Source organism: Rhinoderma darwinii, chromosome 5 (genome assembly GCF_050947455.1).
Source record: "Rhinoderma darwinii isolate aRhiDar2 chromosome 5, aRhiDar2.hap1, whole genome shotgun sequence".
NCBI lineage: Eukaryota > Metazoa > Chordata > Amphibia > Anura > Rhinodermatidae > Rhinoderma > Rhinoderma darwinii.
Window position 1 is genome coordinate 113,076,788 of NC_134691.1, and position 25,589 is coordinate 113,102,376.

The 25,589-nt window shown below is 40.6% G+C and overlaps 1 protein-coding gene and 1 long non-coding RNA gene across 8 annotated transcripts in view; one reads left to right on the forward strand and one right to left on the reverse strand.

Moving 5' to 3' along the window:
- The window catches only part of LOC142651556 (uncharacterized), a 77,757-nt gene extending 56,028 nt beyond the window's left edge, over positions 1-21,729 (reverse strand). Inside the window, exons 1-3 of one of the 2 annotated variants that reach the window (XR_012847645.1) lie at positions 21,671-21,729; positions 21,527-21,611; positions 21,345-21,395 (exon numbers count right to left, since the gene is read on the reverse strand). This is a non-coding gene — a long non-coding RNA (uncharacterized LOC142651556). Of the gene's footprint in view, positions 1-21,344; positions 21,396-21,526; positions 21,612-21,670 lie in introns of those variants that run through there. The other variant, XR_012847646.1, reaches the window with a different exon arrangement.
- ANKRD12 (ankyrin repeat domain 12) overlaps positions 1-24,500 on the forward strand; it is a 123,713-nt gene extending 99,213 nt beyond the window's left edge. For 5 of the 6 annotated variants that reach the window (XM_075826419.1, XM_075826418.1, XM_075826420.1 and 2 more), the window contains 6 exons: positions 1,151-5,667; positions 8,216-8,314; positions 8,418-8,561; positions 14,573-14,632; positions 18,742-18,837; positions 23,122-24,500. In XM_075826419.1, the coding sequence (XP_075682534.1) occupies positions 1,151-5,667; positions 8,216-8,314; positions 8,418-8,561; positions 14,573-14,632; positions 18,742-18,837; positions 23,122-23,307 (5,102 nt within the window). In that variant the 3' untranslated portion in view covers positions 23,308-24,500. Of the gene's footprint in view, positions 1-1,150; positions 5,668-8,215; positions 8,315-8,417; positions 8,562-14,572; positions 14,633-18,741; positions 18,838-19,873; positions 19,952-23,121 lie in introns of all 6 variants that reach the window. The other variant, XM_075826424.1, reaches the window with a different exon arrangement.
- The last annotated feature ends 1,089 nt before the right edge of the window (positions 24,501-25,589 follow it).

Genomic DNA, 25,589 nt, shown 5'->3' on the forward strand with positions numbered 1-25,589 from the left:
GTGGCCATACAACAGTAAGCTAGCTCCTAATATCTAACACTTAACCCAATAGGAGATGAAAGATCTGAACTGTAATAAGGTTTGATTAGTAACCCGGTGTTGGCAGGGTCTCAGGGTCTTGCCCACGTTTACAATGGAATCTTCAACCCGTCGTTGCGGACTGTGCATGTACTAGGGAGTCACCATGGATACACATCCCCATAGATTAACACTATCCGGCAGGCACAGACCATCATCACAATGCAGCGGGGTAAAAAAAAACAAATGGGACCAATCTGTTCATGTTCTCCGAAATAAGTACTATTTATTAAAGAAAGGGAGGGTGAAAAAACATCATTACTGTTAAAAGTTAATGTACGGCTGGGTGGCGTTATCATTGGGAAAGATATGTTACATCTCTATATTAAAGTGCTTAATAGTGCCTCTTTTATATGTAAATAATTATACACATTATAATGTGAGTGATAAAAGAAGTTATTAAAGTCTATTGCCAAAATATATGCAAAGTAAATAACTAGCAAATTAATTACTTCTAAAAGTAATACAGAACAAGAATATGACACAATAGAGCAAGGACTTGGCGCTCATGCGGTGAAAACATAGTAAATAAAGTGCTATGTGCTTATCAATAATTACGTGTCCATTCATTTAAACGTTGAGTGCCGGAAAGTACAATGTATTCTAGCAATAATACATCTACAAATAAAGTGGCAATTCCTGTACAAAAATGCTGCAAAACCAGTGTATTGAATAACGAAAAAAAATATTATATAAATAAACGAAAAGCAAAAGACACAATTGGTAATTCAAAACATTCCATATTTATATTCACATCTCCCATTTCCTGTTATCTATGCTCTCCACTTCAATTCATTTTTGGATTCTTATCATTACTTCAGTTGAATGGGCTTCTTTCTACTTGTCTAAGGAACTCTGCCAAGTTAGACACCTATACACATTGAGGTTTATTGTATAACTAGAGGGAGGGATAGAAGTGTGATTACTCCTTTGTGTCTAATTTGTTATTAGGATTTTGCCATTTATTTTTTACAATTTTTTTTTTTATTTATTAGTATTACATGGACGCTTCTAATTTAGGTTATTTAACCACCCCCCACCCCCACCCTCCCATCCTATTTTTTTCTTTCAGACTCTGAAGAGCCACACTTCACCAACTTGTCCAGTGTGGATGAGAACTTGGACTCAGAGGGTGACAAGGAGTCTCTTGTTAGCGAAGCCAAACATGTCCCTGTTAAAGGGACTCCTTGTACCCCAGGTCTTGATGAATATGAATTTAAGGAGGAGGAGGATGAAGATGATGATGAGGATGAAGATGATGATGTTGAGGATGATGATGATGATGACGATGAAGAGGACTATGATGATACAGAAATTGGTAAAATGTTGGCAGACAAGCATATGCTTAGAATTGACATGAAAAAGGAGAATACAGAAGGCAGTGAAAATGTTTATGTAAAGAAAGAGAAGATGGACTTTCCAAAACTGTATAAAAATCGAAAACCAAAATCTTCTCGGCTGCTTTTCACAAGCTCTGATAGTTCAGATGATGATTTGTTGCCGGGGAAATTGGGCCTGATATCAGAAAGTCTAAATTCTGAGGACCGATTTAAGAAAGAGTTTAGTGTTTTACAGGAACAGAAGGAGAAGGGTAAAGTTAAGAGGAAACTGAAGAATCAAAGCAAGAACAAGGAAAACAAGGAAATAAAACAGGAAAAAGATAAAAAAGAAAATGTGAAAGTTGTAAATTTAGTAATGAGCTCTGCCTTAGATTCGTTAGACAAATCCAGAGATGAGGATGTATTTAGGAAGTCTTTGTGTATCAAGGATGAAGGGTCATTACAGTTATTACAGATCACTCCTGGCAAGTCCCCTAAACATTCATATGCGTTTATCGATCAGCAGTCAACACCTCTAAAACAAGATAACACTAAAATATGTGTTTCACCTCCCGGTGGATCAGAATCCTCATTACAACCAGAGTTATTTCATTATGATCAGAGCCCTGACTCAGAATGTGCACTGGAAAGTTCAAGCACCACATTTTCCAAGTACAAGGAAAAAAGTAAGCATCTGAAAGATTTTTTTACAGAGTATGGAGAGAGGCCTCTTACTAAGTTCAAAGAAGATGAAAAGAGCCCTTCATATGAAGCACCAGAATGTATTGCAAAAAAGGCAGACAAGGAAGGCAAAGTACTAAAAAGGCACAAGGTAAAACATAAAGAAAGGGAAAAGGACAAACTTAAAAAAGAACCAGATACAGAGAAGGAGAAAAGCAAACCTAAAGATAATAAAAACGCACAACGAAATATTGAATTTGACAGAGAATTTTGGAAAGAGAATTTTTTTAAAAGTGATGAAAATGATGATGAATTTTTGAGCTTGGAATCCAGAAACGCCCCAGTGGAGAAAAAAGCCAAACTTGAAAAAGCACAAGAGAATCATGACAGCAAAGAAAACTCTAAGGATGATCCAGAGGAAATTTTAAAAAAGGAAAAAGATGGTAGTATACTTTTCCTCGAGAAAGAAGCCGATGTCTTTTCATCAATTGTTCTTAGCAAGGATGACTCTTCAAACTTGGAAAAAGAAGCAGATGCAGAAAAAAAAGTCAGAGAAAAACCTGATAAAAGGTTGGCATTAAAAGAAAAGGAGGCATTAAAAGAAAAGGACATCGATAAACTGGATAAAAAAAGTACAGACAAGGAGAAAAAAACAAAACTAGATCACAAATCTGATAGAGAGAAAGCTGAAGTACATGAAAGCTCTGAGAAATGTAAAATCCATTTACAGTCTTTACAAAAAGAAAATGACAAAACTAAAAACTCTTCCAGTAGAGAGAAGTCAAAAGATAAAATTGAGAAAAAGGGTGATCGAATTGAAAAGGATAAGCATATTGGTGAGCAGAAAGCTTTTCCAGATAAAAAGATCAAGCAAAATGATAAAGATCTGGAAACGAGCAAATTGGACAAAGGGAAACGTAGGGAGCGTGAATACAAAAAGAAGGAAAAATCTAAGGAAGGAGAATATACTGCTGGTACTAGTGGGAAGTACAGTCAAGAGGACCGAAAGCAGAGTAACAATGAAAATAGCAAAATCCTGCATGTAGTAAAGGAAAAGAACAAAGATGAGCAACAAAAAATTGTAGATTACAAAGAACGAGACCGGAAAGATAAAGAAAAGGACATTGATCGATACAAAGAAAGAGACAAACATAAAGACAAAACGCAAGCAAATATTTTGAAAATCAAACCAAAGGAGGTGGAACCTGAAAAATGTAAACCAAAATTACAGATGCTGAAAGATTCTCGGCCTAAAGAAAAACGGCTGGTTAATGATGACCTTATGCAAACTAGTTTTGAACGAATGCTAAGTCTCAAAGATCTAGAAATTGAACAATGGCACAAAAAGCATAAAGAGAAAATAAAACAAAAGGAAAAGGAGAGGCTTAGACATCGGAACAGTGCAGAACTTGGTAAAGTAAAGGAAAAGCAGAGACATTCACAAACTCCTTCTAAAAGCAAAGAGCTTATGCGATCCAAAAGTTCCGAAATATCAGAGGTCTGTACAAAAGAGAAGTTATTAAAGGATGCTACAAGCTGCCGATCACAATCGGTAGATGGGAAGAATCTGATGCCTACTGGAAAGACTCTCCTCATTTTAGAGAACAATAACCTCGCTAGATCTCCTAGATCAGAGAGTGAAAGAACTGGACTGAGCTCCCGATCAATATCTATGATTTCAGTTGCAAGTTCTGAGGACTCTTGTCATGCTACAGTGACTACTCCAAGACCTACAATTGAATATGATTCAGACTTTACACTTGAAGGTTCAGACTCTCAAATGTCATTCTCTCAATCACCGTTTTTGCCGAGTGCAAAGTCACCGGCTATTCATGACCGAGAACTAGACAGCCTTTCTGAGTTACCCGATCGTGTTAAACCAGCCGTGACAAATCGACTTCTCCCAAATTATCTCAGGTCAGTCTCCGTTGAAGATACTAAGCTGGCAATTGGTGAATGTAGGCCAGTTGTAGAAGTAAGACGATGCAGCATGCCTGCTGCTTTTGTAGAACAAACAAAGCAGCCTTCAACAGTATTGGAAAGTACTTTAGTGGAAACGTCATCAGCAGCCCCATCAATGCCAAATAGCTGCGTGTCTCCTAAGCCAGAAATATTTTCCTCATCCGAGAGAGACTTTCCCGTTACTTTTTCGAATTGCAATCTTAGTAGTAGAAAGTCTTTACCTTTTAGCAAGCCTACTGTAGACTTGAATTCTTTAAAGCCAGAAATACAATTAAGTTCTGAAGGAACGCTTGTTCAAATCGCAGCAGAAAGACCAAGCTGTCATATAGGAACGCCATCGACTTTGCCAGAGGCTGAATCTGCTAAATTGGTTTGTTCTGAGCACGAGTCTCCCAACATTACGGAGGTTGATAAACAAGTATCACAAGATCCTCACCCTCCTAGGCAAGAAAATGTAAAAACAGGTACACATGAAGTTTGTATATCGCCTTCATCGACACCTTGCCCTAGTGTTACAAATCCTCCAGCTTTAGAAACCGGGAGTACACCAAAGTCTACACAACTCAGCAATCTTAAAGAAGTACCGCACGGCGTAAAAGAAGAGCAAAATGCATCAAGTGCCAATTCAAAATGTGTCAAAGAACATGATATGTTAGAGGCTGATCCAAAGCTTTCTCAAGTGGAGAACACTACTGTGTCACCTGGTCCGTCTTTAGAAATTGCTCATCCAATCGAAAAGATAAAAATGATACTCTCAGACTGTGCTGTTGATACATTACTGAACAAAGATGAAGTACTGGAGGACGCTCAAAGTGATGCTGCGGTTGAAGAAAATATTTTGACAGATCAAGCAGATTTACAGTGTATCAGTAAAGAAGGCAAGCCCGTTTCAGAAAATGTGGCACCTTCAGTAGCTGATCATAAAAGTGATTTTGATTTTGAAAAAACATTTCAAACCGAAATCCCTAAAGATAGTTCACCTTTTTCAGCCAACCAGTCAACCAGTCTGGCACTGAAAAAGCCTGACCAAGTACAATGTGCATCCGAAAATAATACTCTCTCTGTTCAAGAAGAGATTCAGAAATTTAGTCAGTCTATCAAAATGGAAGTGGAAGAAAGTTCTGAACTTCAAACAGACCCACAAGAAATTCCACAGAGGATTACAAGAAACAGGGCCAATATGTTAGCCAATCAGAACAAACAAATGCAGACGTCCTATTCAAACACTTCCGAAAAGGATACAGTTGACTCTTCCATATCACTAAGAGGGAGGATTCGTTTATCTGAGGATGATGAGGTACAAGTTCATCATCCACGGAAACGGAAGATGCCTCGTGTGCCTCAACCGGGTCTTGTCAATCCTACAATCCAACAAGCTAAAGAGAAGACACAGCAGTCCCTAGCAGCAGTTGTAGATTCTTTGAAGCTCGATGACATTCAACCATATCAGTCTGAGAGGGCAAATCCATACTTTGAGTATCTCCATATAAGAAAGAAGGTAGAGGAAAGGCGCAAGATGTTGTGTAGTGTTATCCCTCAGGCACCACAGTACTATGATGAGTACGTGACGTTTAATGGCTCATATCTGCTAGATGGGAACCCCTTCAGCAAGCTCTGCATACCAACGGTAAGCCTCTTGGATATACTGTTTATTTTGTTCCATAATGTTATTCATATAGCATCAGTATGTTCCATAATGCTTTTCAATCAGCAGAAGCCGTATACATACAAAATGTCAAATAACGGAAACTCCAACAATGAGAAAAACTGAGGACACTGTTCATAAGAGCTTATAATCTAAAGGGGGTGAGAAGAGTGACACAATCGGTACAAAGTGCAAATTTTGCCCTGTTGACCAGCCACTAGCATGCACAATATAGAATATAAATAAAGCTGCATAAACTGGTCACCCAGCCATCACAAATATACATCGCTTCATGATACAAGAAGGCTAGTAAGTTAGTGAGGGTATTCCAAACTCAGACGTTTATGGCATATCCACAGGATATTCCATAAATGTCTGATAGGTGCGGGTTCCAGAGTTAGGACCCGAATCTCTATGTCCAGAACGGGGTCACCTAACCACATCCTCAGTGAGCCGGCTGCTGCACGTCACGCATCCAGGAGGAGATTCAATGGAGTGGTGGCCGCTTGCTCGGCTGTTTTCAGAACTCCCATAAAAGTGAATATAGAGACACCTCTACATTTAGTCTTCACCTGAATGCAGCGGCCGCCTCACCAAGTGGGAACGGAGGTCAGTTGACCCCCGTTCTGGAGATGTGTGCCTGTCCCTGAACTGGAACCCACATCTATCAGACATTTATGACATGGCCTGTGGATATGCCATTAGTTGTATAATCTGTTTTGATATGACCTGTTATTTTTTAAGAGATGGTATCACAACGGATGCAAGCAGATTGCAATCCATTTTACATTGACACCTAAAAATAACCCATCCATTACACATAGTTTTTTTTTTAAAATGGAGGAAAAAGTCCTGTACTCTGCACGATTATCGCCGTAAACAAAACAGATGACTAACGTAACGGATGCCATTATAAAGCCTATTGATTTTAAAGGATCCGTTTTTATCAGTTATTCTGATCTAAAAAAACGAATCCGAGTAATGGATTATACAACACAAGTATGAACGTCGCCTATGTTGGGAATATCCCTCAAGTGGAATGTGGGCCACGGGCTGTTTTGTAACTGTAATAAAAATTGTGCCATAATCATCCCTGGAGTGAGAAGCACCGGAAAAGCGTGAGAGGATGTAGTGAACGAAGATAATCGCTGTAGGTCATTAACCAAGCAAAGAGAAGTTGTAGATAGAAAGAAGAGTAGAAATCTAGGAACGTGCAGTAGAGTGGAGAGCTTTGTAGACGAATAGGAAGAAGTTTTGAATTTTATTCAAGAAGAGACCGGTAACCAGTGTAATGACTGACGGAGAGCGAGGGTGTTGGTATAACCATAAGACTGAAAGAGCAGCCTGGCCGCTGTGTTCATGATACATTGAAGTAGAGATGCATGGCATGTTCTTTAGGTGAATGGGACAGGTAGAAATAAGCAAATCAACCATTTGACTCGATGTATACCAAGATTCTTTTTTGGCATACATCAGGGCGTTTTGTTTTTTTTAACTATGAAATAGTGAAGTCGGCTATGCTATTCTATACAGGGATGCTGAGAAAAATATTTTTTTTTTTACAATGGAACCCTAATGTGAGACATATATGACAGAAGTATAGGCATACAGTGGCATACCTCCGACGGAAAGGCTCACGCATTTTGCCAATGTGCAAATATTTTGTATTAAGTCTTCATTTGTCTCATAGCCTGAAAAGTTGAAATCCAGACCCGTTGTCATTGGTTGTTGGGGCGCTCTGGCTGTTTTTACTTTATGGATGGCACATCACATCCACATAAATGGTCACCTAAAAAATACCACAACCGCATCAGTAACGGTTAGGTGCATACAGGTTAAATCGGCACCCGGAATCATTGAACTTTAATGGATGATTTGGTGTGGGTTTTTTTCTTCCCTTCTCTTTTTTTAATATTTTATTTGTTTTTTTAACTTGTACAAGCCTTTTTATCGTATTATCTCTTGGGTTATGCTGATCAAAGACCCCAGCACCATTCCATTGTTGATGCTAAGGCTACATGCACACGTTGCGTATTTTGCTGCGGAAAATACGCACCAAAACCACAGGAAATTCGCAGGTAAAAACCGCACCTAATCGTGCCTTTTTCGGTGCGGTTTTTAAGTTTTGCGTTTTTCAGCACGTTTTCATGCTGCGGGTTTTGGTGCGTTTTTCCACAGCACTAGGCAGACATGCTGCGGATTTTAAAATACGCAGCGCAGGTCAATTTCCGTCCCGAAAAATACTGCAGCGTGTACATGAGATTTCCTGGAATCTCATTGACTATGCTGGTACTGTATTACGCCGCAGATTTGGTGTGCATTGAGCTGAATACAGGCACAGTCATATTTTGCTGTAAGTCCTCCCATCCTAATAAATAAGGCTGCTTGTTCTTATCATTGAGGTCTGAATAAGCCTATTGATGCTTTCACACTGGGGTTAGAGCCTTACAGAAAGCTCGTTAACATGACAAACACAATTTGCATAGAATACAGGTGGACTATATAGATGATTATTATTATCTTTTTACAGATTACACCTCCTCCATCCCTGTCTGAACCACTGAAAGAGCTTTTCCGTCAGCAAGAGGTGGTACGAATGAAGCTGCGTCTACAGCACAGCATTGAAAGAGTAAGGGGCGTTCTTTCCGGAAGAGAAAACCAGCAACGTGTTCTTATAGTTTTAAAGGTCTGTTTACAAATGGTAATGAAATGCTTTGTTTTATTGTCTTTAGGAGAAACTTATCGTTTCTAACGAGCAAGAAGTTTTGCGCGTACACTACCGAGCGGCAAGGACATTGGCCAATCAATCCCTGCCGTTCAGCGCCTGTACCGTATTGCTGGATGCCGAGGTGTATAATGTCCCACAGGAGTCCCAGGTAAATGAAATGTGCAATTGATTCAAATCTGTGGTCATTATTTTAGAACAATTCACTTACTGCTGGTTGCACATGTGCTGGTCCGTATTCTCTGCCATCGCCCAATAGTGATAGACCCCAGACTGCTGGTTATTAAACCGATTTTTTTGTCAGACTTGCACAGGGTAACGTGTGTATAAAGTCCAGTGTCAAATGCAGTATACGGAACTTAAATCAGAACAAATGTTCAGTGTGTGTTACATTGCAAATCTGATTAAAATCTCAGTATTGATCACGGAGTGGGTCAAGAAAATTAAATTGGTCAGATGATTTGGTTGTTATCTTTATGTCCATTTATGTTAAGCCATTCTCCGCTTTGGCGTGGATGTATGACGTTCTTAAGTCGATTGCTTGACATTCTATATGTCATCCATTTGCCCTGATAGGGCATATGACCATTGGTTGTCAATATGAGAACCTTTTTAAATAGAGAAAATCTTAAAGGGGTTGTACAGGAATAGAAAAACATTACTGCTTTTTTCCCGAAACAGTGCCACACCTGTCCCTGGGTTGTGTCTGGTATTGCAGCTCAGCTCCATTGAAATGAATGGGACTGAGCTGTAATACCACACACATCCTGTTGACAGGTGTGGCACAATTTTTGGGAAGAAAGCAGCCATGTTCTTCTAATCCTGTACAACCCTTTAAAAATATAACTGCTGTAGAGTGCCGGAGATATTATTTAACCCCTTAAGGACGCAGCCTTGTTTTGGCCTTAAGGCTCAGAGCCCATTTTTCAAATCTGACATATTTCACTTTATGTGGTAATAACGTCGGAATGCTTAAACCTATCCAAGCGATTCTGAGATTGTTTTCTCGTGACACATTGGGCTTTATGTTAGTGGTAAAATTTGGACGATATATTCAGTGTTTATTGGTGAAAATGTGCAAAATTTAGGGAAAATTTATAAAAAATAGCATTTTTCAGAATTTAAATGCATCTGCTTGTAAAACAGACGGTTATACCACCCAAAATAGTTACTAGTTCACATTTCCCATATGTCTACTTTAGATTGGCATCGTTTTCTGAACATTCTTTTATTTTTCTTGGACGTTACAAGGCTTAGAACATAAACAGCAATTTCTCTTTTTTTTTAAGAACATTTCAAAAGCCTTTTTTTAAGGTACCTCTTGAGTTCTGAAGTGGCTTTGTGGGGCCTATGTATTAGAAACCCTGATAAAACACCCCATTTTAAAAACTAGACCCCTCAAAGTATTCAAAACAGCAGTTAGAAAGTTTATTAACCCTTCAGGCATTTCACAGGAATTAAAGCAAAGTGTAGGTGAAATTTGCAAATTTCATTTTTCTTGCTGAATTTCAATTTTATTTAATTTTTTTTGTGTAACACGGAAGGTTTTACCAGAGAAACACTACTAAATATGTATTGTCCAGATTCTGCAGTTTTTAGAAATGTCACACATGTGGCTCTAGTGCGCTCCTGGAATAAAACACAAGCCCTAGAAGCAAAGAAGCACCTAGTGCATTTTGAGGCCCCTTTTTTATTAGAATATATTTTAGGCAGCATGCCGGGTTTGAAGAGGTGTTGAGGTGCCAAAACAGTAGGAATCCCCCAATAGTGACCCCATTTTGGAAACTACACCCCTCAAGGAATTCATTTATGGCTGTTGTTACCATTTTGACCGCACAGTTTTTTCACAGCACCTATTTGAATTGGTCTGTGAAATAAAAAAAATGAAATTTTTTCAAATAAGATGGCATTTTTTATCAAAATGTCTTATTTTCACAGGGAACAAAATACCCCATTTTGTTGCCCAATTTCTCCTGAGTGCAGCAATACCCCAGTTGTGGTGATAAACTGCCGTTTGGGCCCATGGGAGGCCTCAGAAGGAAAGGAGCGCTATGTGTTTGGAGTCCAGATTTTGCTGGATTGGTTTTCGGGTGCCATGTTGCATTTGCAGAGCCCCAGAGGTATCAAAGCAATGGAAACCCACCAGAAGTGACCCCATTTTGGAAACTACACCCCTCAAGGAATTCATTTATGGGTGTTGTGACCATTTTGACCCCACAGTTTTTTCACAGAACTTATTTGAATTGGGCTGGGAATTAAAACAAAATTATTTTTTCCAATAATATGTAGTTTTGGCTGAAAATTTCTAATTTTCACAAGAAATAAAATACCCCATTCTGTTGCCCAATTTGTCCTGAGTGCGGCAGTACCCCATTTGTGGTGATAAACTGCCGTTTGGGCCCATGGGAGGGCTCAGAAGGAAAGGACCACCATTTGGCCTACTGGGGATTTTTTGGTGCAAAGTCATGTATGCAGAAGCCCCTGAGGTACCAGTACAGTTGAAACCCCCAAGAAGTGACCCCGTTTTAAAAACTACACCCTTGAGGCATTCATCTAGAGGTGTAGTGAGCATTTTGACCGGAGACCTACACCCCATAAACTGTAATGTGGGTTCTCACGGGTACGTCAATACCCAACATGTGGCTGTAATCAGCTGCCTGGACACACAGCAGGGCTCAGGGGGGAAAGACGAGGGGGGATAAGCTGTGCGGAGTGCATCAGGGTAAGTAAAACTGGGGTAGATTAAAAATCATGGGATGTATGATACATTTTGAAGCACTCTTTCATACGGAGCCTTAGTTTTTCGGGACACGTGTCACATTGCTATATTGTGTCCTTCCTTATCACCCTCTTATAGCAGACTTTGTACCTCTTTTGACTTTTTCCTTTCTTGCCAGTTTGGGGAACTTCTCCTGGAAAGTGTTGCCGCCCTGGTATGATGCGTGTGGCCTCGCCTCCAGAAGTACTGGGTGCCCCCCCCCCCCTTCTTGGTCCATAAAAATTAGTTTCTTGATAACCACCTCTTGAAATTCCAGGAAAGTTCCCGTCTGGCCTGTACATCGATGTAGCACGTACGCGTTGTACAATGCCATCTGTATGATGTGCCCGGCCAGCTTCTTATACCACACCGCATGGCGCTGTAGGGCTTCAGGACTTGATCTGACAAGTCCATCCCTCCCATGTACCTATTGTAGCCGAGGATGCAGTCTGGTTTGGGGGTCCCTGTACTGGTACCTCGTACAGGTACATGGGTACTGATGTGACATCTCTCTTGTCCTTGTACTTGACACACAATATGTTGCTTCTAGATTGTGCCCTGCTCTCACCCCTTCTGAGCGTTTGCCCTGCAGAGTCTTAGGGAGGCCTCTCAGATTTCTTCTAGCAGTGCCGCATGCCGCAGTACTTCTGGGAGTGAGGCAGTTGAAGAGTGGGACGCTGGTATAAAAATTATCCAGGTAGAGGTGGTAACCCTGGTCCAGCAGTGGGTGCACCATATCCCACACAATTTTTGCATTAACTCCCAGTAAGGGGGGGGGGGGCATTCTGGGGGCTGAATACTGGTGTCCTTCCCTTCATATATCCTAAATTTGTAGGTATACCCTGATGCACTCTCGCACAGCTTATACATCTTTACGCCATACCTTGCCCTCTTACCCGACAGGTACTCGCGGAATTTAACCCTCCCTTTAAAATGTACCAGGGACTCATCAATAGAAATACACTTCTCGGGGGTGTATGCTTGGGCAAACCGGGCACTGAAACGGTCTAATAGGGGTCTCCGTTTATACAAACAGTCAAAACTGGGGTCATCTCGGGGTGGGCACGGCTCATTATCAGTATAATGTGAGAAGCGAAGTATTGCCTGATTTATTTATTTTTTTAGGTTCCAGTTCAGTTCTGAAGTTGCTTTGAGGGGCCCATATATTAGAAACCCCTATCAAATACCCCATGTTAGAAACTAGACCCCTCAAAGTATTCACAACAGCATTTAGAAAGTTTATGAACCCTTTAGGTGTTTCACGGGAATTTAGAGCAAAGTAGAGGTGAAATTTACATTTTTTTTTTGTCAGAAAATCCTTTTTATACCATGTTTTTTATAACACAAAAGGATTTATCAGAGAAACGCAACTTAATACGTATTGCCCAGATTCTGCAGTTTTGAGAAATATCCCACATGTGGCCCTAGTACGGTAATGGACTGAAGCACCGGCCTCCGAAGCAAAGGAGCACCTAGTGGATTATGAGGCCTCTTTTTTATTAGGCACCATGTCCGGTTTGAAGAGGTCTTGTGGTGCCAAAACAGTGGAAACCCCCCAACAGTGACCCCAATTTGGAAACTAGACCCCTTGAGGAATCCATTGTAGTTTTCTTGGGGTGCATGCGGCTTTTTGATCAGTTTTTATTCTATTTTTAGGTGGCGTGGTGACTAAAAAACAGCAATTCTACTATTGTTTTTTTATTCTTTTTTTTCTACAGCGTTCACCGTGCGCTATAAATGACATATTCACTTTATTCTGTGGGGCGATACGATTACGGCGATACCAGATGTTTATAGTTTTTTTTTTATGTCTTATGGCGTTTACACAATAAAATACGTTTTGTAAACAATCATTCACTTTTTGTGTTACCTTATTCTAAGAGCCAGAACGTTTTTATTTTTCAATCAATAAAGCCGTGCGAGGACTTATTTTTTGCGTAACGAACTGTAGTTTCGATCAGGACCATTTTTAGGTACATGCGACTTTTTGATCTCTTTTTATTCCATTTTTTGGGAGGTGAAGTGACCAAAGAATTGTGATTGTGGTACGGTTTATTATTATTTGCCTTTACGGCGTTCACCGTGCGGGATAAATAACAAAATAATTTTGTAGTTCAGGCCGTTACGGACGCGGCGATACCAATTATGTATAGTTTATTTGTTTGTTTATATATTTTTATTAATAAATGACTGATAAAGGGAAAAGGGGGGATTTTTACTTTTTATTACTTTAGAATCTTTTATTTTCTTATTTTTACACATCTTTTTTTTTAACTTTTTTTTAACTTTTTTACTTTGTCCCACTAGGGGACTTGAGGGCAGGAGGCCCTGATCGCTATTCTAATACACTGCACTACATGCGTAGTGCAGTGTATTAGAGCTGTCAGCTACTCACTGACAGCAAGCATAGTGGGTCCTGACTTCATCAGGACCCACTAGGCTTCCGTCGATGGCATAGCCGGACGCCATTGTTTGGTGTCCGGTTGCCATAGTCACCATCGCCAGCCGCTATCGTGTAGCAGGCCGGCGATGGCAGCTTAACCCCTAAAAAGCCGTGATCGCTATTGAACACGGCTTTTCAGGGGTTAATCAGCAGGGACACAGCGATCGGTCCTCGCTGTAGGAGCTGTGACAGCTGCTGTACGAGACAGCAGCTGTCACATCTCCTGTATGTGTCGGGAGGACGGCCGAAACGGCCGTTACTCCCGAGACGTACTATTCCGTCATGGAGCGCGAACAGGGTGCATTCCATGACGTAATAGTACGTCACTGAGCGTTAAGGGGTTAAAGCACCAGTGTCATAGGCAACATAGTCCCTAAATACTGTGTGACACATGATTTCCAATAATGTAAGGAACGTAAAACTGTTGGTTTTTTTTCTGTTCCGTTTGGCGGAATGAATTTCCATGTTCTGTGGTTCCTCATGATGTTATTCCTTTTGATGATCTACATATTGCTTTTTAGGAGGGCTTGTTTTTTATTACACTTAGGGGAATGTGCACACGCAGTGCTTTTAGCCATTTTTCGGGCCATAAACGTCTCGAAAATCGGCTGAAACTACACGTAAAAAGATGCCCACGAAAAAAAAGTGCATGTCACTTTTTGGGACGTTTTTGGAGACGTTTTTCATTGACATTTCATAGAAAAACAGCTCCAAAAACGGCCAGAAAAACTAAAAATCAGGAGCGAATTTCCCTTGAAAACAGCTCTGTATTTTCAGACGTTTTTTGTAAGCGTGTGAACACAGCCTTACGTACCCTTACAGTGAATCTTAAAATACGGAAATACTGATCTTGAAGGTCTTGTTGGAATTAGATGATAGTAAGAATATTTAAGATTGTAATAAATCAAAATATGTTCAACTGGGCCAAAAATTACCTTCCATCCATCTTTCTCCAAAATAGATAACCACAGGACAGTTTTACGGTGGCGTCCGTGATGTGGATGAAAGAAGAAAAGTAAAGGTAAATTATTACCATTTTTAAACAAGCCGTACTGGTGCTTTAAATAAATGCTCACAATTGGCTTTGTCTGGTATATTTACCAATGAATATCAGACATAGACAGAAGGAAAATACGCACCCGAAGGTGCGTAGTTCGAGTTTTGCTGCGTAAATCGCGACATTTTCATGCATGGTTTTTCTCCAGAGCTAGGGAGATAGAATTCGCAAGTGGAATCTCGGCATAAATTGACATGCCGCGATTTAGAAAATATGCACCGCGAGTCAATTTACTTCCTGAAAATGACTGCAGCATTGACATGAGAAACTTCCCTGGAAACTCCCTGCCTATGCTGGTACTGGATTACGCTGCGAAACCGCACGTAATACGCATCGTGTGCATTGACCCGAATACTTTAATTTGTGACTTACGGATAAAAAATAGCTGCCCTGTAAATTCTTCTCCAGCACATTTAACTCCATAAGAAGGGCATCGCTAGGATGTGATTCCGCCGCTCTATTCAGAGTTTAGTTTTGTGGCATTTCCACCCTTTGCAGGATGTTTCCTAATTAGAGCACGGTTTATAAGGATCAATTTACGAGCAAACGACAGCGTTGGGGGAGGGGGTGTTACTATCACAATTCTTCTACATAGGGTAATGATTCCAGTTGTTTCACATCTGTCCCAGTTATTGCCTTAATATTTATACATTTTCATATTAATAAACCGTATATATTTCTAGGGACTTTATAAACAACTCCCATAAAAAATATCTATTTACACTCCACGGTTTAAAGGAACGCTGGGCAAAACATACTCTGCAGGGCCTGAAGGGGTGAAGCGTGACGCACGTTCTCTTCTGCCCCCTCAGGCCCTGCACTACACAGAACACAGAGCATACATTTTGCCCGGAATGTACATAAAATGTTTCCTAACATTGCAGATTCTTTGCTTTACTCGTTGGTATTGAACTGTCCATTAGATCCTGAGGGCGCCCGTACGTAGATTTGTATGGCCCACACAGGGTTTTAATACGAATTGCTGTGGTTTTGCAATGCAGTTATCGGCCATGCATCACATGTACATGCCGTGTGGCCGAGAACTACATTGTGAAACCACGGCAATTTGTATGACATCAAATGCGGTTTATGCCGCACACTTCCCAGCCACATGGCACAATCCGCTATGTGAACGGGCAACCTTAAGAAGGATTTTTCAAACTACGGAATCGTTCCCTGTAAACCGGTCTTCACCCCATCAATCACACGATTCAGCAGAGTGCCGATCCCAACATAAAACGGACAGAATTGTTCCTTTTTGGTTAGTTAGGTACAGCTTTTCATAGTTTCCTAGGGGTCCTAATGGTCATACCTTTGTAACTTGTAAAAAACTAATTCATTTGTTTTATAAATGTAAAATGAAGCTGATAAAATATACTGCGTTACCACGAGATTGCCGTTTTACGGTGCTTGAATTATTTCAAGTGCTTTGTCTTTTGCAGCGTGTTTTACCAAATACAACAGGTGAATTCCAGTGGAAGACTGCCACCTACTGGACTCTTTAGTATAGTGAAATGGAGTATACAACGTTTTATAAGTAAATGTGGCGTACCAAATATTGTATCAAGAGGTAGATCTATGTATCAGTGAATGTTAGCGTGAGATTCTTAGCATTGTATAAACACAAATACACACTCCTCAATTCTTCTAGATTGTTTTTTTTCTGGGGGGGGGGGGTGTTTATTATAAATCTGGTTTTCATGTAGCCTTCACACACCAATTTTTTTTTATAGCGTTTTAAACTGCATTAAAAAAAAATGCTTTTTGAAAACCGCTAGCGTTTTTCAAATGTAACATGCTTTTTTTAATGGTGTTTTTAATTTAGTGTAATTTTGTACATGCGTTTTTTTTCAACCCTATAGAGAAACCTATGGGAAAATCGCCTGAAAATGCCATACCCAGAGAATGCTGCGTTTTGGAAAAAAAAAAACACCACTAACAGAATTGTCTCAAAAGTGGCACAAACCAAAACGCAGTTGTATGTAGCATATTTAGTATTTTACTATAGACTTTAATGTAACTCCTGGCTGCGCTAAAAAACGCAGAATAAAATGCCATTAAAAACACCACAAAAAATGCAGCAAAACACTGTAAATCCAGCCTAACCGCTGCAGCACATGGATCCCCCGAGGTTCTACTGAACAGAACTTTCATCACACAGGGTTTATAGTGATTGACATTTGGATCAGTGTCATAGAGCACCCCCTGATGATACGAAGGGGGGGGGGAGAGATATTTAAAAATATATTTTTGATTGTGCACAAGTGTCTTTTATTTCAATAAATTTGTAGATCTTTAGTTTTATCTATTTCTTTATAGAAATTTTTTTTTTTTCACGGATTTATTACATTTTTTTGAACACTTCTTGTCCTGGGGCTGGAGGATGCTGGGATGACATAATCTATGTCGTCCCCCCCAGCATTGCTCTGTATGCAGATCGGTTATAATCGTGATTTTCACACGAATGCTGAGAGGACATGGATCGTGTCCTCCCAACATGCTCCTCTCCTCCATGTGATAGTTGGAAGCATGTGACGTCATTGTGGCATCACGTTTCTATAGCAACAACCCAATTGCAGGAAGGAAGTTTCCTGCATTCCAGTCCCAGCACTAAAGACTTTGAGCGCTGGGTTTAGTTCTCTTTGGGACTGATAATTTCCACTCCCTGTCATCACTATGTCCAGGGGGTTAAAGGGTTATTCCCATCTTATTGATGGGATATTCCATTATGTTATGATTGTGCGGTTTCCACCTCTGGGATACCGACCGATCCTGAGAATTGAAGGGGTTGCAGCGCTGATTTAGAGCAGTGTCAACTTCTCCGGGAAAAGCAGCACAGCCCCAATCGCTTGAATGGGGCCCTACTGCAGATCTCTGCAAAAAGGGTGTTGTGCTGCTGTGAAGGGGAAAAACAGTGATGTGGCCGCATCAATAAATCAGCGCTGCAGCCTCTTCATTGTCACGGTTGGTGACTGTCACAACCCCCACTGATCTTCCATCCCTTTATAAGATGGGAATTGTCTCTGTAATATGTACCCTATAAATAAAAAATACGCATGTGTGAAGCTAGCATAATACAGGCTAAGATGGGGAATGGGATTTCACGTAGATGTATCCCTTTTCTATAGCCAACACAAATGACTGAGCTGGTCTGTGCCCTGGGAAAGGGAGACCCTGCCAAACCGCTATATCCTTCATAACTGCTTTACAGTCCTCCTTATCAACCAGTCTGGTCTTCAGCGGAATACTGATTACTAAGCAGAGGGTAGAAAAGAGGAAACGCAGTGTTTAATAGTATTCGCATCGTAATCCCTACCAAATCTACATTTATAGATGTGTATCTGATGTACATACTGTAATTGTTCTCTGCGGGGCTATATTTTTCTATAAAGGAGGGGGCCTAAGTGACCGATTATAAATGATTGGGGTCTGTTATACAATGGATCCATCATGTCATGACTCTGGAATTGGAAGTAATGATACTTGTCGGAACAGAGCCTTACCGAGGGCACTGTGGCAGCATCTACCGAGGGCACTGTGGCACTATCTTAAAAGTGGCTGCCCAATCTTCACATTTGTGTGTCTGCCAAACGCTGCCAACTGAGCTGCCGGACTGCATTTAGCGACACTTAAACTGGATTGTTAAAATGCGGCCCGTCAACTTCTAATTTTTTTCTATATGTGGCTCACTTACCCGGCCGAGTTTGAGACCCCTGCCTTAGACAGTGTGTGGGACTCTGGAGATGTCAGCTGTTTGTGCACAGTTTGTAGGTGGATCCTGAGAGGTCTGTAAAGAGAAGAGAATCAGCAGAGGAAGGCAAGTTCTGCCTCATTTTATTTTTTGACTCGATCTTCAGAAGTTCTATTTGAGAAAAGTGAGGCATCTGTGATGGGTTTTAATGCAAACGCCACTATTCTATTTTCTATCCAATAAATACAAAGTATATCAAATGGTATTTACCATATTGATCTGAAATCTAAGTCTTATATGATGTTCAGTATGTTAATATTTCTATTTTGTGTTTTTCTCTCAGTTCTTGTATTTCATTCATATTATGTTTTTGTTTTTGCAGACAGAAGATGGTAAAGCATCCGTACGGGACAGATTCAATGCAAGGCAGTTTATGTCTTGGCTACATGATGTTGATGATAAATTTGATAAGTTAAAGGTAAGTATATGAGTTCTATCCAGCTGCATTGTTGTTTTTAACCTTTTTCAAAGTTTAGTGCTTTATTCTAAGCTGAATTATTTTGTTGACTTAGGCCTCATGCCCACTTCCGTTTTTTCCTTCAGGGTGCTAGCCGTTTTTTTGACGGCTAGCACCCTGACCCATTCATTTCAATGGGGCCATGCACACTTCAGTTTTTTTGACGGTCTCATTCCGTTCCGACAAAAGTAGAGCATGTCCTACTTTGGTCCGAGATTCCGTAACCGTGGGGGCCCATACAAGTCAATGGGTCCGTCCAAAAAAACTGAAGGCATACGTGTGCCGTCCGTGTGATGGAGCCGTTGCCTAGCAACGGCCGGGCAGGCAGAGGTACAGAAGAGATATTGCACTGCACTAATCAGCAGCCCCTTTTCTCGATCAGTGCGGGCAGAGCATCCGCAGCGATGGAAAGAAAAAGCAGTTCATACGCACTTGTCTTGGTGACGCGTCCCTCTTCCGACCTCCCTGGATGACGCGGCAGTCCATGTGACCGCTGCAGCGTTCTCCCAGGAGGCCGGACTGGAGGAAGAAGCAGGGAGTTCTGGGTAAGTATGAACTTATTTTTTTCTGAGTTGGGGCTTTTGTAGGAAACATTAGAAATCTATATTGTGAGCGCCGCGCATGGTACTCACTGTCCAGCTGTAGTCACTGTCCAGGGTGCTGAAAGAGTTACTGCCGATCAGTGCAGCCCTTTCTCTCTATCCAGCACTTCACTCTTTCAGCTCCCTGGACAGTGTCTACCGCTGGACAGTGATTACCATGAGCGGCGCTCGGAAACGGAATCACGCAAGTGTACACAGAGTACACACGGGAACCACACTGATCCAATCACGGACACACGTATCCGTTCACATTGGCAGTCAAAATGGTGATGGAAGTGTGCATGAGGCCTTAAAGGACATGGAAACCAATATTTACCTATATTAGTGCTTCTATTGAGTAAAAAAAAAAAGGGCACGTTTCAGGCTGCAATCTTAATCACTTCATTCATTTTTAGATCCCCGGATATGCATTTGCAACCTGCTCCTGATTTGAAACCTGATGTGTGTATTCCTTCCAGTAATAGATGCTGGATGTAAGTTCTGTAAATCCAGAAAGCTGCTGCCTTCACTAGCTCTCTCACTAACCAGCACAGCTTCATTCCTTTACTGCTTTCCCCTGGATCTCCTCTCCACTTACAGACACTGATGCTGACAGTGTGTCTTATACCCCTGCAGACTCTGCTGTGTGTGTCTTTCTCCCTTTACGCTCTTGATACATCATGTGTGAACCCCACCTCCCCTGCACACTCCCGTGAATGCTCTTCTACCTTTTTATACTCTGACACAGCCTGCTCTCCTGTGTACAACCTCCTCCCCTCCCTGCTAGTATTACTAACCTTGCACTGTGCTACTCTGAGTGGAGGGAAGGGCAAAGCAGACTCTCAACAAGGGCTTATGCAGACGAACGTGATATACGTCCGTGCACCGCGCGTGATTTTCACGCGCCTCGCACGGACCTATGTTAGTCAATGGGGCCGTTTAGACAGTCCATGATTTTCACGCAGTGTGTCCGCTGCGTAAAACCCACGACATGTCTTATATTTGTGCGTTTTTCGCGCATCACACAGCCATTGAAGTCAATCAGTGCGTGAAAATCACTCGCAGCACACGGAAGCACTTCCATGTGACACTCGTGATTCGCGCAACAGTAGTAAAAACTATGAATGAAAACAAAAGCACCACGTGCTTTTCTGTTTACAAACATACAAACAGAGTGTCATAATGATGGCGGCTGCGCGAAAATCACGCAGCCACGCACCATACGCTGCTGCCACACGGAGCTGTTATGTACCTTTTGCGCGCGCAAAACGCACACGCTCGTGTGAATCCGGCCTAAAGCTGATAGTTGACGTCAGCCCTGAGCTGACCGCAGTCGGGAGCTGTGTACTGCTGGCAGCTATTTCAGAAACAGCACCACAGCCAACTATGTAAAGGTGGTCCATAAACTCTACGTCAGCAAAGTGGTAGGACATGTTTATTATAGAATATTTGAAAAGTTGCATAATTTTGCATTTATGAAGCAAATGCAAAAAAAGCAAGTGTATTATATAGCCTTTAAAGTGCATATGTAAGGGCAGCATAGTATAGGGACAGGTCCGTTCTTCTATTAGCCCAAACGGCACAAAAAAAATATTGTTCCGTTTTGGCTAATAGAGCCTATCCAAAAATATGGTGGAGTCCTAGTTATGAGAGCAGTGCTGTCCCTGCCTTCCCCCTCACCAGTGACTGACGGGCATCTGATCACTTGTAGGCCAGGGCTAGAAAAAAGGGTTTAGTTTTTCCAGTTTATGGACTGTCTGTTATTACAGCTCAACCCCATTCAAGTCCAAAATTTCTAGAGAATTAAATCCTCTAATTCTTCCATCTTCTAGCAGTATTACATATTCAATAGAACACCCAAGAAAAATGCTATCCAGGCCTGGCTCCTTTTTACACCACGTTTTGAACATCCTGTTCCGAGAAACACTTCTTGCTAAACTTTATGCAAGAGAAATGGAAGCGTAATTAGAAGTATATAAAAAGAGGGAAAAAAAGATTCTTACTGTATATTTTCTATGGCTAATCAGGTTATTTGGTACAGACACAGTAATATATGAAATCCAGTATACCTTATCACATGGCCAGCCGAAGTGCCCATCACATTGCCAGCCACAGTGCCCCCTCATTGTGAAAGACAGGCTTACAATAAACACCCTCCCGTAAGCTCACCAGAAAGCAGAGGTGTGGAGAGGCAGGGGTTAATGGGGATGAACCTTCTCACTGTCCGCATCACAGAGTTCTTTCTGCTTCTGTTCATAGTAGCGGGGGGGGGGGGGGGGGGTAGAAGGTCCTTATAGATTAAAAAAAAAAAACAACTCATAGATTTACGGTGTTGTATGTACAAAGGTCATCTGTTTTTTTTCAGCTCACTAAAAATCAGATTTTATAGAAATCGGTGTGTGAGATGTGACTGCTCAGCGAGCATATTGCTGCACATTTCAAGCAAAAAAGAAAGAGTCTAATATTCCAAAAATACAAAAGGTGTTTGCGGTATTGAACGGTGTAGCGGCCTATACCAGAGGTGCGCAACCTGCCAAAGGCGGTCCTGAAATAACATAAAACAAAGTCTTTACAAAGTTACTGAACTTTTTTTTATCTACCATTTAACTGAAATTTTGTTAAAATGTGGAACTTCATTTTGTTTATGATCTCCATCGGTAAAGGTAACTATATATATATATATATATATATATATATATATATATATATATATATATATATATAAAACAAAAAAAGAGTTTATTTTTTATTTTTTTTTAAAACTGCTCACATGTTTTTAAGATCTGTTTGCTGTTATTGGATGCAAATCTATTCCAAACAAAAATCATTTCATTCACTGACCGCAAACTGATGTTAAAAATAAGTAATTGAAACACGCAGACGACCTTATTGGTTTTGCGGTCCACAAAACCACGGATCCATTGCGGTGCGTCGGACCGCAAAAAGCCTTGTATAATCCGGTTGTTGTTCGGACTCACGGATCCACAACAACTCCCCAGTATTGGTGAATCCGCAAATCCGAACAGTAAAATAACGTAAATCACGGTTGTGTGCATGGGAACATAGAAAAGAATGGTTCCGCAAAAATGTCGATAAATTACGGCCGCAAAAATACGGTCCTGTGCATGAGGCCTAAGTATGTTGAAAGATGAAAACCGCTAGAGACCTCCTTTAAGAAACTATATTGCTATCCGATGCTGACACAAGGAGTTTTATTGCCAAGAGAAAAATAAGAAGGTATTTAAAAAAAAGTTGAATTTTAAAATCATTATTTATGTACCAAAGAGAATATTCGATAATACTTCAAGTAACCATTAAGGCGACAGGAATAAAAATAATGGAATATTGATCAAGTTGAATAGTAATATCTAATGGGGTGGCAAGAATATTAAATCACTTTCAGGTAACAGTTGTTGATTGTGAGTTATCATTAATAAAGAAAAATAAAGGCACAATAGAAATAAAAAAAGCTGTTTTAATTGCAGTTTTTGTTTTAAAGTGAAAATTTATTGAACTAGGGTTAATTAGGGGAATTATAATGGTCAGAAATTGGTTACGGTACAATAGATTGGCGAGGGCAGATTTTGTCGTCTTGAGATACATACTGTATATTTAATTCTCGGTGTAGATGTCGGCTAACTCTTTTGCTCTGTTTTGTCGGCAGACATGTTTACTCATGAGACAGCAGCATGAAGCGGCAGCACTCAATGCAGTCCAGAGGTTAGAGTGGCAGCTCAAACTACAAGAACTGGATCCAGCCACATATAAATCGGTCAGCATTTATGAGATTCAGGAGTTCTATGTTCCACTTGTGGAGGTCAACGATGACTTTGAACTGACTCCTATATGATGTCATAATCTGCAGCTCCTTCCATAGACTGCACTTCTGGATGTTGAGCTGCAGACAGTCAATTTGGCAATTATGGGAGGGCACCGCCTCTGTGAGGAATAACTGCACTGTTTCTTTAAAAGGGGGAATGTCAAAGAAATACAAGCGCACAAAGCCTCCAGGTCTATCAGGAACATGTAGATTGGGATGTTCATATAGAAATTATTTTATATAAATCTATTTAGTCATAGAAGAAAATCGCATTTTACTACAGTAATTTCAATGTCCACAATAATATGGAAGTGATCAGCATATAGTTGGCAGCTCAGGAAGCTGCTTATGGAATAGGAGTAAGAAGCTCAAGGTGACTCCCTTGGCGGGGGCGTCCATGTTTGTTTAGGCTACTAGTGGTGCCTGTCTTTTGCACACACGCGTTTCAGTTCACTGGAGAGCTTTTCCAATAAGTGCCATAGGGATCTAACTAAACGTGCAATGTAGGAACACACCCTTCTAACAAGAGCAAGGGTTACTGGTCCGTCTTCTACCCAGGATATAATGAAGTGTAATGCAATGGAAACAAATGAAAAGCTCTGAATTGATCACATCTTAGGAAGATCACGTGTGACGTTCAAATAAATGTAATATTGTCTTATTTTAAATAACTTATTTTCTATGTGTATATATTTATGTGCATTTGTATATAGTATTGTAATTAATAATCTCGAGCTGTACAGAGATAGATATTTTATGTGGAAACTCATGTCTGATGTTTTTAATGGACCAAAGCTGTCGTCTTTCGGTTTAGTTTTTACTGGTCATGTGTTGTACTTGTATGTGTTTCAGTAAGGCATGTTCCTAGCCTTGTAATGGTGGATGATAACAGGTATTGCATGCGCCACGCGGTTCAACACTTGTACCACAACAGATCCAATACCATATAATACTTTAGCAGAAAACAACCTTCACGCTAGCCTGCTGCCGATGACCTTTACCTTACGCAGATTTTTTTTTTTTTTTTTTCAAATCTGAAAAATCAACAAAAAAATAAATACTTGTTAGACTTTGGACTCAAGTGAGTCTATTTTTTTTAAAAATAGATAAAAACAAAAAAACTTCGAATGAAAGTTCTAAAATTGTAAATGTTCTATTTTAATATTTACATAAATTTGTGTATATATGTAAATATGTTTAATAAATTTTATTGGTCCTGTTCAGAAAGCATATGGACAATTTTGTGTGCGTTTTATTTTGCGACCAACTTTTTGTTGTATTATCATTTTGTTATAATGAATAAAGTTGGCATACCAGTATGACTTGTAAATGGTAGGTGACCTGCAGCTTACAGCCCTGATGATTGATAAGGTTTTTCGCAGCGTCTTTTACGGACGTAATTTGGAGCTGTTCTTCATTGGAGTCCATGAAAAACTGCTCCAATTTACGTCCCAAGAATTGTCCTGCACTTCTTTTGACGAGGTTGTATTTTTACGCGCCGTCTTTTGACAGCGACGCGTAAAATGAAAGGTTGTCGGCACAGTACATGGTAAAGCCCATTGAAAGTAATGGGCAGATGTTTGCCGACGTATTTTTTTCAGACCTAATTCGAGGCTTAAAACGCCTCCATTACGTCTGAAAATAGGTTATGTGAACCCAGCCTAACAGAGCGCATCGGCTTGGTTGACATCAAGCATCTCACGCCGGCATTTTGAAAATAGAACAGCAAGTAGCTTCGTTAAAAGGCTTAGAAAAAATGCAGAAAATGTATTACAAAGGAAGTATTTGCATTATTAAACTAATAATTGGAAGTATGTTTCGTATTTATGAAAATAAAAATAAGGCTTCACTTGGGAATAACACTTTAACCGGTTCCCGACCGCTGGCTGTGTATTTACAGCTGGTCGTCAGGGTCCTTAATACCCACGCCATAGACTGTTTTACGCCACGGGTTTTAGGGCAGCTGAATGTCGGGTCTCCGGCAGTCAGTGACTGGTGGGAACCCTGAGGAGCTATCGCTAATTCTATCTTCTCTGATCACTTCAACACGGCGCTCAATGAGTGCTGTGTATATGAATAGCGGCAGCGCCTTGATTGGTCCCGGTCACATGATCGCCGGGTGCCGTTAGTGGCGGGCTGCTGCTGGGTCTTACTATAGTCAATATAGTAACAATAGTCACTATAAGAGGGCTGATTTCCCCTGTAACTGGGGCTGCTGTGCAGAAAGAAAAAAATAAAGTCCTCCAAAGGTCTTTTAGGGCCTTTAAGGGACAGACCATAATAATGAAAAAATAAAAATAAAATAAATTGCA